A 13,211-nucleotide genomic window follows, 5' to 3' on the forward strand; every position below is an offset into this window, starting at 1 on the left:
AGTAGCTGACCTTCATCCTGATATTCACCTTCATGAGAAATGAAGGGAATAATTCACACTTGACAATAAAATAGTGCAGCTGCCTCTGCTTCCTTTAACCAGAGAGGCTAGAGTCAAACAGGAACCAGACACCCAATGCATAAAATCGATACAGAGGAAAGGTCCAAAGGTAGGGTGGGAAATAGATTAATAAAAATAATTTTGAAAACCACCACAAGAACCAATTATCGAACACTTATTTACTTTATGGCATACCTTTACCTGTATTTTATCATGCAATTCTCAAACAATGAAAGCAAGATGGAAATTGTCTTTGCATTGTAGCTAAGGAAAATAAGCAACAGTTTAACCTCCCTGAACTTCAAAGTCAACCAGATAATAACAGATAGAACCAGGATTCAAAATTTCATCTATCTAACTTTAAAACTCACACTTTCAACTGCAGCATATTCCATGTGGTCTTTGGGAGAACTGTCATAAGCTAAACATTTTTTAAATAACTGTATATATTAGTGCAGATTATTTGTTTTAGTTGCTACACTCTAATCAATAAAAATCTTTTAGCTAGAGGAAAATACATATATATTTACAGGTGCACATACACATTGCATTACGTAGCTATTAATATCTTTCAAATCCTTTTCTTAGCTGAAATTGACCTTGAAGTTACAGAAGCTTTAGGATTGTTTTCTCAACGTATTTATCAGGCACATGACTCATAACACAGAAATGGAAGCCTCTGACACATTCAAAATAGATAGATATAGATTTGGATGTTAAGATGTAGAAATCAGAACAATGAGGCAAAAATAGCAGCTTCCCTGTTCATCATTTATTAGCAATTAAGATGAAGTATTCTGTAGGTATTGTAGGTTGTAACAGTCCTTTAAAACCACCTTATACGAATCTGAATGAAAAAAAAGTTGATCGAACAAGAATAAAGAGAAAGAAAGAAAAAAATATATGCATAGTACATCTTGGTTCCTGTTCACATGTCATAATTTAAGAGAAGTACAAACATGGAGTTATTTTTGCTTGTTTGTGGGATTCTTTCTGGGGTAACGGTGATGGTAGAGAGACAACTTCCTGCAAGAAAACCACAGAAATTTCCCTAGAAAAAGTGACATTTCAGCCAGCCATTGAGGAGTGATTTGATTTTGATTAAAGGAAAAAAATTAAAAAATCAAAGTAGGATTTCTTACACAAGAGCTAGCCAAAGTGGAGTCTTGGCAGGAGAAACACATGGGTATGATGAGAAAACCTGAAGTCAATTTTAATCTGTCTACTGCAATGGGTATACCTCACCAACATTATATCGCAGGCTAAGAAAGAAAAGGTCACACAAAGCCAAGCTATTTACCTAATTTTAGCTTTGAACTTATATCCCTACTTGTTTTTTCTTTTTAATCACATCATGTTCACCTGCTTCTAATTTATATGATTTTGCTGCATAGCACATATCATTATAGGCTGTCTTAAATGCAATTTGAAGCAAACTCTGGTATTCATTATATACTGATGAATGACTTTGGATATCTTATACCCTGGATTTGGGATGCTACCTACTACTTTTGTCAGACAAGGAAGAGTTCTAAAATCCCTTTTATTCTAGTATAAAGTCTGGGGTTAGGGATTCCTATATTAAGGCCAGAGCGTCAGGATAGATAAGTAAATCCAAAAAGGAGAGGGAGGGTAGAAACTCATGTTTTGAAATATATACTGTTCTGTAACATACAAGGAATATTTCAATGGCTCAGAAAAAGTGGGAGTGAGTCATGGTGGGAGCAATACTTCCTTAAAAAAGTCACAACACAGAAGCCTCTGGTCATCGTGACTTCCTAATCTCCCCTACCCTCAACCCACCAGCTCAATTCAATATCTGGCTGACTACAGACCTAGATGGTTTTCTATTTCCTATGTGCTGCATCTGCATGTGAATATACACAAACAAATAATTAAACATCAAGCAAATATCACTAGGATTAGTCTGGCATGTTGGAACAAATCTTGATAAATCCACCTCAGTAACAATACTCAAACTACTAGTCTATGAGAGGAATACAAATTCAGCCTATTGAAGTACTGTCGTGTGAGGATAGATATTTTAATAAAACTGCTTCGTCAGTTCCTATTACTAAGGGACTAAAGCTATTGAGCTGTGGAACTGAGGCCAAAAAAGGGGATTTGGAAATGCAAATTAGAGATAAGACGGTAATAAATGTCTTTTATTCAGCCACACACTATCCCTGATGCCAGGAGCTATTTTAAAGATGATTCTTAATAGTTCTGTGAAATTGGAAGCATACATACCCAAAATGGACATCTCTGGCACCGTAGCATGATAGGGCCCATTGAGAAACTCTGGTGCATTATCGTTGATGTCTTGAACTTTAATAATGAATTCAGACGGAGGCTCAAGAGGCTTATTTGTCTCCCAGTCCACTGCCTGAGCTGTTAGGGTGTACTCAGCTTTTTCCTCTCGGTCAAGTCTTTTGATAGCATGGATATCGCCTGTTACGTCATTTATTTGAAAAATTGTCCCAGCTCCATCACCTGATAGGATATATTTGATTTTTTTGCTCCCAGGATCCAGGTCTGTGTGTAGCTAAAATGAAAAGGTACATTGGTTAGTGATGTGGCAATTTGCAAAGTATATTTTGACTATCTCATGCTTTGATGTAAAGTTGTTTCTTTCTACGTTGATTGTAACGTCATCCATTTCTGCGAACAGTAGTTATATAAAGAGTCTATGTAACTGTATGCATATCAAGTAAAGTAACATATCATGATATTCATACAAATACGTTAGCACATTTTACAAAACACTGTGGCCTCTTCAGTATACTTCTTTTTTTCCCCCATAGCCGTACCTGCAGCATATGGAAGTTCCTGGGCTAGGGGTCAAATCGGAGCTGCAGCTGCAGGCCTACACCACAGCAAAAGCAACAGCAGATCTGAGCTGTGTCTGTGACCTATGCCACATCTTGTGGAAATGCCACATCCTTTACCCACTGAGCAAGGCCAAGATTGAACCCACATATTCACAAACACTATGTCAGGTTCTCAACCAGCTGAGCCACAGCAGGAACTCCAGTGTTTAGTATACATTGACATGCACTTAGAATGAAAAAAAAAATGAGGCAAAAACACCAAAATAAGTGTATTCTTTTAATTTATTCATACATATACCTGTTCAGTATAAACTGATCGGCATTTAGATTGATAAAAAGGCCAAGAAAAAATAAAAAATATTATGTATTCTTTTCGATTTGTTAACACATTTAAAGTTATTATTAGTTCCCTTTTATGGATTACTATCTGTGTGCCAAGAACTACATGAACCATTTCTCACATGATAATTCCCTTAGTTTTTCTAAAAATCAATGGGTGGTTCAACAAACCCAACTAGTATGCATGAGGATGTCGGTTCAATCGCTGGCCTTGCTCAGTGGGTTAAGGATCCATAATTGCCATAAGCTGTGGGACTTCCCATGTGGCTCACAACGTAATGGCCGTAAGCTGTGGTATAGGTCTCAAATGTGGCTCGGAACTGGGGTTGCTGTGGCTATGGTGTAGGCCGGCAGCTGGAGCAGCTCTGATTTGACCCCTAGCCTGGGAACCTCCATATGTCACGGGTCTGGCTCTAAAAAGACAAAAAAAAAAAAAAAATCAGTGGGTTAGTATATTTCATATAAAATATGAGAAAAGGGATGTCTGACAAGGCACATTGTAATATCTCCAAGGTTTACATTTGATGGAATCAAGTATAGTAGACTTAGAGTTCAACTTAAATCTGGCTGCTATACTCCTAAAAACAGAAATAATTCTAATAATCTGATGTATACTAAGTTCTTATGTTCATGTAAGGCATTTTTTTTTTTTTTGTACAATTCTTCTGGTCCAAGAAAAGCATTTGATTTTACAAAGACTAAGGCCAGAATATGGGAGAACGTTTTCCAGAAATGAGACTTCTTTGAAAAATGAATACATTGCAGCAGGGACCAAGATCCATCTTTGACCATGGCACCTATTCTGTCCAAAACGTTTTGGTAGGTACTGGGAAAGATAAAATCCCTGACTTTCAAATTTTCAGGTAACTCTCAAGAGGGAGACAGGACTATTTTGATACATGGCAATTCTTTATACTATATTGACTCCTACTAAAAAACCAAAATAAAACAAGAACATGTATATTTTAGTTTGCATTATAAAAGGAAAAGTCATTGAATTATAGTTGTAAAATACTGTTTAAATGCACATATTTCCAGCTTAATGCAGTTATTTAAATGACAATATAGTTACAGATCTTGTGCCATGAGATTTCAAATACTTGCTCCTTTAAAAAAAAAAACTATATATATAATATATAAATAGATAGAGATAAAGTCTTATGGAAATAAAATCCTACAAACTCCAAAGACATTGCATTCTCTTGGGATCACTTTTATTCAGAACAGGTTTTATCACTTTCTTCACCAGTTTAAATTGTATTTAGTGCCTCAATAAATGAAAAGATTATTAAAAAGACATAAAATTGTAACAAAGCATCCAAATGCATCTAGATCTCCTATTTTACTTTTAAATATTTTAAAAAGTTAAAGCATAAGATTACATCAAATATTTATTGAATCTCAAAATGTATCCCTTTCATTTATTGTATTAAATTTATTAACAAGAGCAAATACTGAAATGCTTCTTTATCTTAATGAATGTGGGATTATAATTCATTAATATGATATTAATCCTAATTTAGGATCACTTTAATTTATGTGCATTTTAACATTTCCATTAGCATTTTTATTATAAAAGAAAATTTTGAATAAAATATGATTCATGGACATTTCCATTCATATACAGGGCATTCCTGAGACACAGAAGGTACTGGTATGTGTCACTCTTGCCCACAACATTCAAAATCATGTTATTTTTACTATTTATGTTAGAACTTCTTTATGCCTTATTTTCCTTACACTTAGCAATAACCTCTGATTAGTAAATCATATCATACTCTTAGTTTTTGGAAGTCCCTTGTGTTTAGAAATAACTGAGAGAGAAGAGAAAAGCATAGGTTTTTGAAAAAACACAAAGCTACAACTCAGGTTTCTCCAACCATATGAATTGGGGAAATTAATACATTTATTTGAGCTTCAGTTACTCTGCCTCTGCTCTGGGAATAAAACATCTACTCTACAGAATTAGTTTTAAAATCTGAGATGATCTATTTGAAAACTAGAGAAAAATGCAAGCTGACATACTAAGTGTGCAATAACCAAAACCATTTTTAACTTCATAGCATCTTCAATTATATACCACCATCTAAAAACACTGTAATAACACCTAGTTGCAAACTGAGTGAAAATAAGTTCCCAAGACTCCATTTTGAAAAAACGGGGAGGGGAGAGACTCTAAGCAAACACCATGCTCTTCCTCTTTCTTCTGAAAATTAATTTTTAGCCAATCTCAGTAAAATGCAGAGACCCAGGCTAATGATAATCTTGAAAAGCGTAATACTGTGTGTCTGTATTTATTCACGCCATCTTGTTTGGATCACACACACTCATACACACACCCTTGCACATGGCTGGTTTAAGCAACCAACTTGACATTACAAATAAAAGATCTGTGGGGGACTTCTCATCGTGGCTCAGCAGTAATGACTAGTATCCATGAGGATGTGGGTTCAATGCTTGGCCTTGCTCCGTGGGCTAAGGATCCTGTGTTTGCCCTAAACTGTGGTGTAAGTTGCAAATGCGGCTCAGATCCCACATGGCTGTGGCTGTGATGTAGGCCGGCAGCTGCAGCTCTGATTCGATCCCTAACCTGGGAATTTCCATATGTTGCAGGTGCGGCTCTAAAAAGCAAATAAAAAAATAACGAAATAATTGTGGGTGTGTAAGGATAGCAATTTACAGGCAGCAAATGCTCACAGGACTCCAGGTCTGGATTTCACGATTTGGAATACCTCCTAACAAGCTGCTGTTTTCTTCGCTGGCCTTAACATGTCAGTACATACCTGCTTACTTCGATGCATCCAGACGGCTATCAACTTATCCCACCTTAGGACTCTCTCTCTCTGAAATTATAGTGCCAAAGACATCCCAAACACACCACACTTTCACACATTATACATTATATGGAAGTGTGAAGATTATCTCTCCCAAAGGCTGCTTCTGCTAATTAGAGCAGGATAAAGGTCACATGCAAAGTGGCCTGGGGTGGTAAGACTCTTTGGCCTGGCTGTGGTACAGAGAGACCTCATCCATTCATTTATTAAATGTGCACAAAACATGATTCTAAACAACACAGACATGGACTCTGCCCTGGAAGACCTATAGCTTAGTGGGAGATAAACACAAATATATAGAAAGTATTTGCTGTTGGTATTGTTACAATCGCATGCACTGAGGACTTATTATCTGGGAAACATTCTGCATGTATAAATGTAATGTTATTCTCACAGCCAACCAGAGACCACGTCTCCATTCCACCAATGGAACAAGTGAGATTCAGAGATTTTTAGGGGACTTTTCCATAGGATGAACCATCAGCAAGAGGCAATCTCAACAGCATAAGCTTTAAAGTACATTTCTTGGATTCAAATGCATGCTCTAAAGGCTCCCATATGGAAAGAATGGGGCAAGGGATGGTGGGGGGTGGGGGGGTTGAACGCATATGTTAAGTTTACTTAACTCAGAGAGTGGAGTATGGAGGAACAGAACAGGCCACTCCCAAAAAGTAAATATTAAAACTTAAAACAAAAAATTTCAGACCTCAAAAGGGGAAAGAATGTACTCCAAGCACAGGTAAAAGTATGGGTGAAAATCCAGAGATAAGAGAGAGCTTATTAAGAGAGAAAACCTCAAGATGATTTAATATAACTGGAGGACAGACTTCATATTGATGATAGCAAGAAATTAACAGACAGCAAGACGGGGGTAAGATTACATAGAGGTTTGAGAGCAAGATAGAGTTTGGATGGGACTATAAAAAAAGTAAGAATCCATAAAAACAGGGTTTTAGGAAGAAGCCCAGTATCCTAACAGGTTTTTTTTAGTAAATCACAGTGGCTGGTGTGTGCCCAAAAGCAAAAGACTTATAAGAATAATGGAAAGAAGAGGTCAGAGGGAAAAATGTAGATACCAATTCCCAAAGCTGCCTCAATTTTGGTTCCCAGGCTCAGTCCGGCACCCATGATCTGTCTCATCTACAACCTGATGAATCCGTGTGGTCACTCACAGCAGCCTGATTAGAGAAGCACTGATGTTGCATTTGCAGTGAATGATCCCAGCCCTTCATATCAAGTCTTCGATGTCAGGGACCATAACAGGCCTGCTACATAATTGAGCTGAAGTGGGAGTATCAATATAATTATGCCCTCACTATCTTTCATATATTTGCATAATATCTCCTAATTAAAATACAAGTTTGAACACTAACAGCTGTGGGAAGGAGCGACTGCATTTACACTCTCTTTGAATTCCCATTGCCTGGTATGCTGTCTGTCATGTTGGAGCCCAAAAATACCTGCGGAGTAAGGTGAGCGTAAAAGAAGGGAAGGAGAGAATACTGTCCCATTTTATTTTCAAAACAGTGATGTAAAGAAGAAAGCAAAGGGGAGTTCTTGCTGTGGCACCATGGGTTCAGGGCCTGGCACTGCTGCAGCTGTGGCATAGGTTATAGATTCAATATCTGGCCTGGGAACTTCCATATGCCATGGGTGTGGCCAAACAAACAAACAAACAATAAAAGCAAAAACAGACAAGCCCTGGAACAAAAAACAGAGAGCAAAGGAATTTAGAGAGGTTAGGCCAAGCGAACTAAAATCTTACCCACTTTAACTTCAAAGCCCTTGAGTTCCCTCAAATATGCATTTAACTTTAGTCCCCAGAATAACAACGGAGATATAATAGAGGGAACTCCAATGAAAGGATGAGTGGACGGATGGATGGCAGTGGATGAATAATAGATGGATGACAGGTGACAAGTATCTGGTATTCACACATCACTGTTCTCAGAATAAGAGTCCATTCCACATCAGTCTTCAATATCACCCACATTACACTACCATATATAAAACAGATAACTAACAAGGACCTACTGTATAGCACAGGGAAATCTACTCGATATCATGTAATAACCTATATGGGAAAAGAATCTAAAAAGGAACGGATATATGTATGTACATAACTGATTCACTTGGCTGGTACCCCTGAAACTAACACAACTTTGTAAGTCAACTATACTTACTACAGTAAAATTTATTTTTTAAAAGGTATCACCCTTGTCTTTCCTGTGGCTGTCCAAAAAAGCAGAAGGAAGAGTTCCTTTGTGGTTCAGCAGGTTAAGGATCCAGCATTTTCACTGCAGTGGCTTGGGTCGCTACTGTGGTATAAGTTCGATCCCTGGCCCAGGAACTTCCACATGCATGGGCAAGGCCAAAAAACAAACAAACAAACAAAAAACACAAAAAAACAAACAAAAAAACTAGGAAGATAAATTCTCCTCTGCGTGCTTATTTTAATACCAGAAAATGACTGAATTACCATGCTGCCCAACTTTTCCTGGAGAGTGAGTGATGTGGAATAGATTTCAGTGAACTTCAGGGAAATCCCTTCCTCACCTGAAAATCGTGTAGCTCTGACATCAGAACTTACTTCGAAGTTCTACGCTATCCAAAAGGAAAGCCTAAGAGAGTTTCTCACGTTTCCTATATGCCTCCAGAGAAGTACCTAAGTTACTGGGAGAGAATCAGCATCTTTTGGAGCCCAAAAAGGTGAACAGCGATCAGTATAACATGAATCTCTACTGCTCAGTGATTTCTGCTTCTCATGAATCCATTCTCCCTTGGAGAGAACAGCAAGCTTAGCACATCTCCATAAAATCAAATCTTAAACTGTATTTATAACTGTTGAGGCATAATGATTAATATCAAAGATGAGATCACAGACTTAACACAATAAAAGTTTTTGACCTAAATGATAAGAATGTAGGATGTTGCTCTAGATCAGGCACAGATTTAGCTTGTAGGAGAGTGAAAGAACAGGTAAGAGAAAGAGCCAGAGAGTATAAGAAAATAGCACTTTTCTTATTTCTAAACAGCTTCCCTGAAAGAAACAGGAGTTTGACTTGAACTCCACTGATTTTAACTTGTAGTTCAGCCTTCTTGTGCACTACAGAACTTCTCACAAAAGATGCTGAGCCAGAGTTCCCATGGTGGTGCAGCGGAAACGAATCTGACTAGGAACCATGAGGTCGCGGCTTCGAACCCTGGCCTCGCTCAGTGGATTAAGGATCCAGGGTTGCTGTGAGCTGTGGTATAGGTCACAGACGTGGCTCGGATCTGGCATTGCTGTGGCCCTGGCATAGGCCAGCAGGGCAACAGCTGCAATTCGACCCCTAGCCTGGGAACCTCCATGTGCTATGGGTACAGGCCTAAGAAGACAGGGAAAAAAAAAAAAAAAAAAGATCCTGACCCAATATGAAATGGTGCATTCAAAAACAAGTTTGGTTCCATCACTGTTTTCCAACAGAACTAGACAATCACTTGTTTGTGATGCTTCAGAGATAAATAAAGTATTATATGATGGTGGGACTTGAGGTAGAAGGAAGGGGCAAGGTTGTCATGATGGATTACCTAACTTGTAAGATGCCTTTATATGCTGCGAAGTTATACTACTTCAGCAAATCTAAATAATGCTTTCATCCAGTCACATCATTCTTAACAAGTTGCAGAAACAAATAAGATTAAAACTAGATAACAGACAGAAGCATATTAGTATGATTAAGTTGGAAATATGTACTTACTCTTTTGATCACACGCTTTGAAGAAATAATTCAGTGAAATAGTAACAGTCCTAAAAACAATTTTCATATAAACCAAGTTACTCTTAAATTTTTCTTATGGAGCAAAAGGCTAAAGAAGACACAATCCCTGATTAAAGAACAGAATGGAGCATCCCACACTGTAAGTGACCTCTACTTAACAAAAAAAATTTTTAAGAAATTAAAAAATAAAAAAAATCCTAATACTTTATAGCAACAATCACGATGTGTAGCATCCTGATTTCTCAGATGTGTGTCCTCTGCATTCTGTATCAGCTACTGGTGTGAGTACTTAATAGTTTAACCTGGCCAAGGGGACCAGTGCCCACAGAAATAGAAAACTGAAGTCTGAGTGAACTGCTGTTTTGGCAGCAAGGACCTGAAAATACAGTCAGAATTAGGAACATTTATTACTTGTGCTCCTCTTTTAAATGGTAAGTTCCACAGAGGCAGAGCCTCTAGGTACATTATTCAACAATCTTTCCAACAATAAGCATTGTAAATGATACATAGTAAATGCTCATTAAAAGTCTAATCATTGTTTTATCTGCACAGGACCTACCATGAAGTTCTGCATCTTATCAGTGATTTTACAGGGATGGGGGCACAGATTCAATAGAAGTTGATTTTCTCAAGCTCACAAAAATTAACAAATAGAAGAACCAAATGTAACTCAGTAAATAAGATTTCAGAGCATATGCATTTTAACATAATACTACGGAGACCTCCAGGAAAGCAAACCTAGTTAGTCTGGTGACCTCCTAGATGAGAAGGAGGTGAAAAAGGAGAAGGTCCATTACTTTGTACCTAAAATGGTGATGGAGATTTCTTATATATGTTTAGAAGCCATTTGTATGAAACTATATAGCAGAGGCACATTTTGTGGACCAGTTCATCCTATAAAATTTAGATGTAGAATGGACACAGAAATAGAAAGGAAATATGCTCATCTAATAGGAATGCAAATGGAGAATAAGAGGCTGGCAAGAGACTTCCCAAGCCAACATCCATGACCTTGGCAAATACGCTACTATTTTCCGTCTGGACTGCGGCTTTATAGGTTTTGAAACATGATGTGTCAGCCTTATAGTAAATCCATATCTCTTAGTCTCCAATAAAGTTCCCAAGTCTAATTCTTTAAAAAGGCTATGAATTGGTGATAAGTAGCATTTCAACTCTTTAAGCCATCAGGATGAGCAACATTTCTGTTTTATAAAGACCCATACACAAGTGAGGGCAAATCATCTTTGGGGATAAGACTCAGAAGAGGAGAATTAGGTGGATTAAATCCATAATGATGCCATAGGAAAAAAAAAAAAAGCTTAAGTATGCCCACCCTACAAAAATGGTATTAAACATGCTCTGAGAAACTAGAGATGATCATACTAAGTGAAGTACATCAAAAGGAGAAAGACAAATACCATATGATATGACTTATATGTGGACTCTAAAATACAGCACAAATGAACCTATCAGTGAAAGAGAGTTAGGAACACAGAGAACAGACTTGTGGTTGCCAATGGGGAAGACGAGGACTGGGAGCTGGGGTTAGTAGATGCAAGTTATTACATATAGAATGGATAAACAACAAGGTCTTACTGTATAGCACAGGAAACTATACTCAATATCCTGGGAGATGCCATAATGAAAAGGAACACAAAAAAGAATGTATGTATGAATGTGTGTGTATAACTTCTGTACAGGAGAAATGAACACAACATTTCCATCTACTATACTTCAATTAAGAGTTCCCACTGTGGCTCAGAAGTAACAAACCTGATTATTATTCATGAAGATGCAGGTTCGATCCTACATCCAAACTCTTCCCATAGAACATGATGGAAGATAATATGAGAAGAAGACTGTGACCCAGTTATTTATTTTTATACATATACACACACACACTTTGCTGTACAGCAGAAATGGGCACAATATTCTAAATCAATTATACTTTAGTAAAAATGTAAAAGAAAAAAAAACAGGAAAAAAAGGAGATTTAGGTGCATGGATCAAGGAGTTGATAGATAGATGGTTGAATGGATGGATAATATGGTTGACAGAAGAATGAAGGGGAGGAAAATGGTTAGATGGTTTTATTGGAGAATGCATGCATACAACATAGAGAGATGACTGGCTGAGTGAGAGTCTCAGCCATTTTCCACTTAGGTTCCAATGCACATTAACTACTATGAATCAGTAGATGAATGAACAGATGGATGTACTGGCGATTGGGTGGGCTGGAAAGACCAGAGAGTTTCTCACTAAAAGATTGATTTGGGTAAAATATAACAAATTTTTCTGTCTCAGAGCCCTAGTCTGTATCGTACACTAAAGCAAACACAGTACTTGGAAATTGAAATGTAAATTATAACATATTCTTTTTTAAGAGAACGTATTAAAGTATGGTTGATTTACAGTGTTGTGCCAGTTTCTACTGTGTAGAAAAGTGACTCTGTTTTATACACATATATGTATGTACATATGTATATATGTGTGTGTGTTTTTATACATACACATAATTTTTTGATATTCTTTTCCATCATGGTCTATCCCAGGAGACTGGATACAGTTCCCGGTGCTCTACAGTAGGACCTTGTTGTTTAACCACTCTAAATGTAATAGTTTTCATCTGCTACCCCAAACTCCCAGTCCATCCCTCCCCCATGCCTTCTCCTCCTTGGCAACCACAAGTCTGTTCTCTATGTCTGTGCGTCTGCTTCTGTTTCATAGATAGGTTCCTTTGTGCCATAGTTTAGATTCCACAAATAAGGGATATCATATGGTATTTGTCTTTCTCTTTCTGACTTATTTCACCTAGTAAGATAATAATTATAAGAAATTCTTACACAAAGATTTTTGGAGCATATTTTTGTCTTTTGTCTTTTTTTTTTTCTTTTTTAGGGCTGTGCCCACAGCATATGGAGGTTCCCAGGCTAGAGGTCTAATGGGAGCTGTAGCTGCCAGCCTACGCCAGAGCCACAGTCATGCCAGATCCAAGCCGCATCTGTGACCTACACCACAGCTCACGGCAACACTGGATCCTAAACCCACTGAGTGAAGCCAGGGATCGAACACGCAACTTCATGGTTCCTAGTCAGATTCGTTTCCACTGCACTATGATGAGAACTCCCCTATTTAATTTTTAACTAAATGATCAGTCTTCACAAATTTCTTGAAAACATTTTCTCTCTCAGTAGATATATAGACAAAGTATTAATAGAGATATGGGAAGGGGAATTTTGTGCAAAATAAACATAGAGTATAGTAACACAGCATGTAAGCAAGGTGAACACAACTAGAATTAGACACCCAGCATTATTAGCCAAACAAAAAAAAAGATTTTAAATAGATATGGATATTTAAAACAGATATTCGGAATGTCATCTAAA

General features: G+C 37.4%; 1 protein-coding gene across 7 annotated transcripts in view; it reads right to left on the reverse strand.

Moving 5' to 3' along the window:
• Positions 1-13,211, reverse strand: part of CDH8 (cadherin 8) — a 721,537-nt gene that overhangs the window by 236,243 nt on the left and 472,083 nt on the right. For all 7 annotated transcript variants that reach the window (XM_021093979.1, XM_021093977.1, XM_021093978.1 and 4 more), the window contains one exon: positions 2,311-2,605. In XM_021093979.1, coding sequence (XP_020949638.1) covers positions 2,311-2,605 — 295 coding nt within the window. The remainder of the gene's footprint in view (positions 1-2,310; positions 2,606-13,211) is intronic.

This window comes from Sus scrofa, chromosome 6 (assembly GCF_000003025.6).
Source record: "Sus scrofa isolate TJ Tabasco breed Duroc chromosome 6, Sscrofa11.1, whole genome shotgun sequence".
NCBI classification, from domain to species: domain Eukaryota; kingdom Metazoa; phylum Chordata; class Mammalia; order Artiodactyla; family Suidae; genus Sus; species Sus scrofa.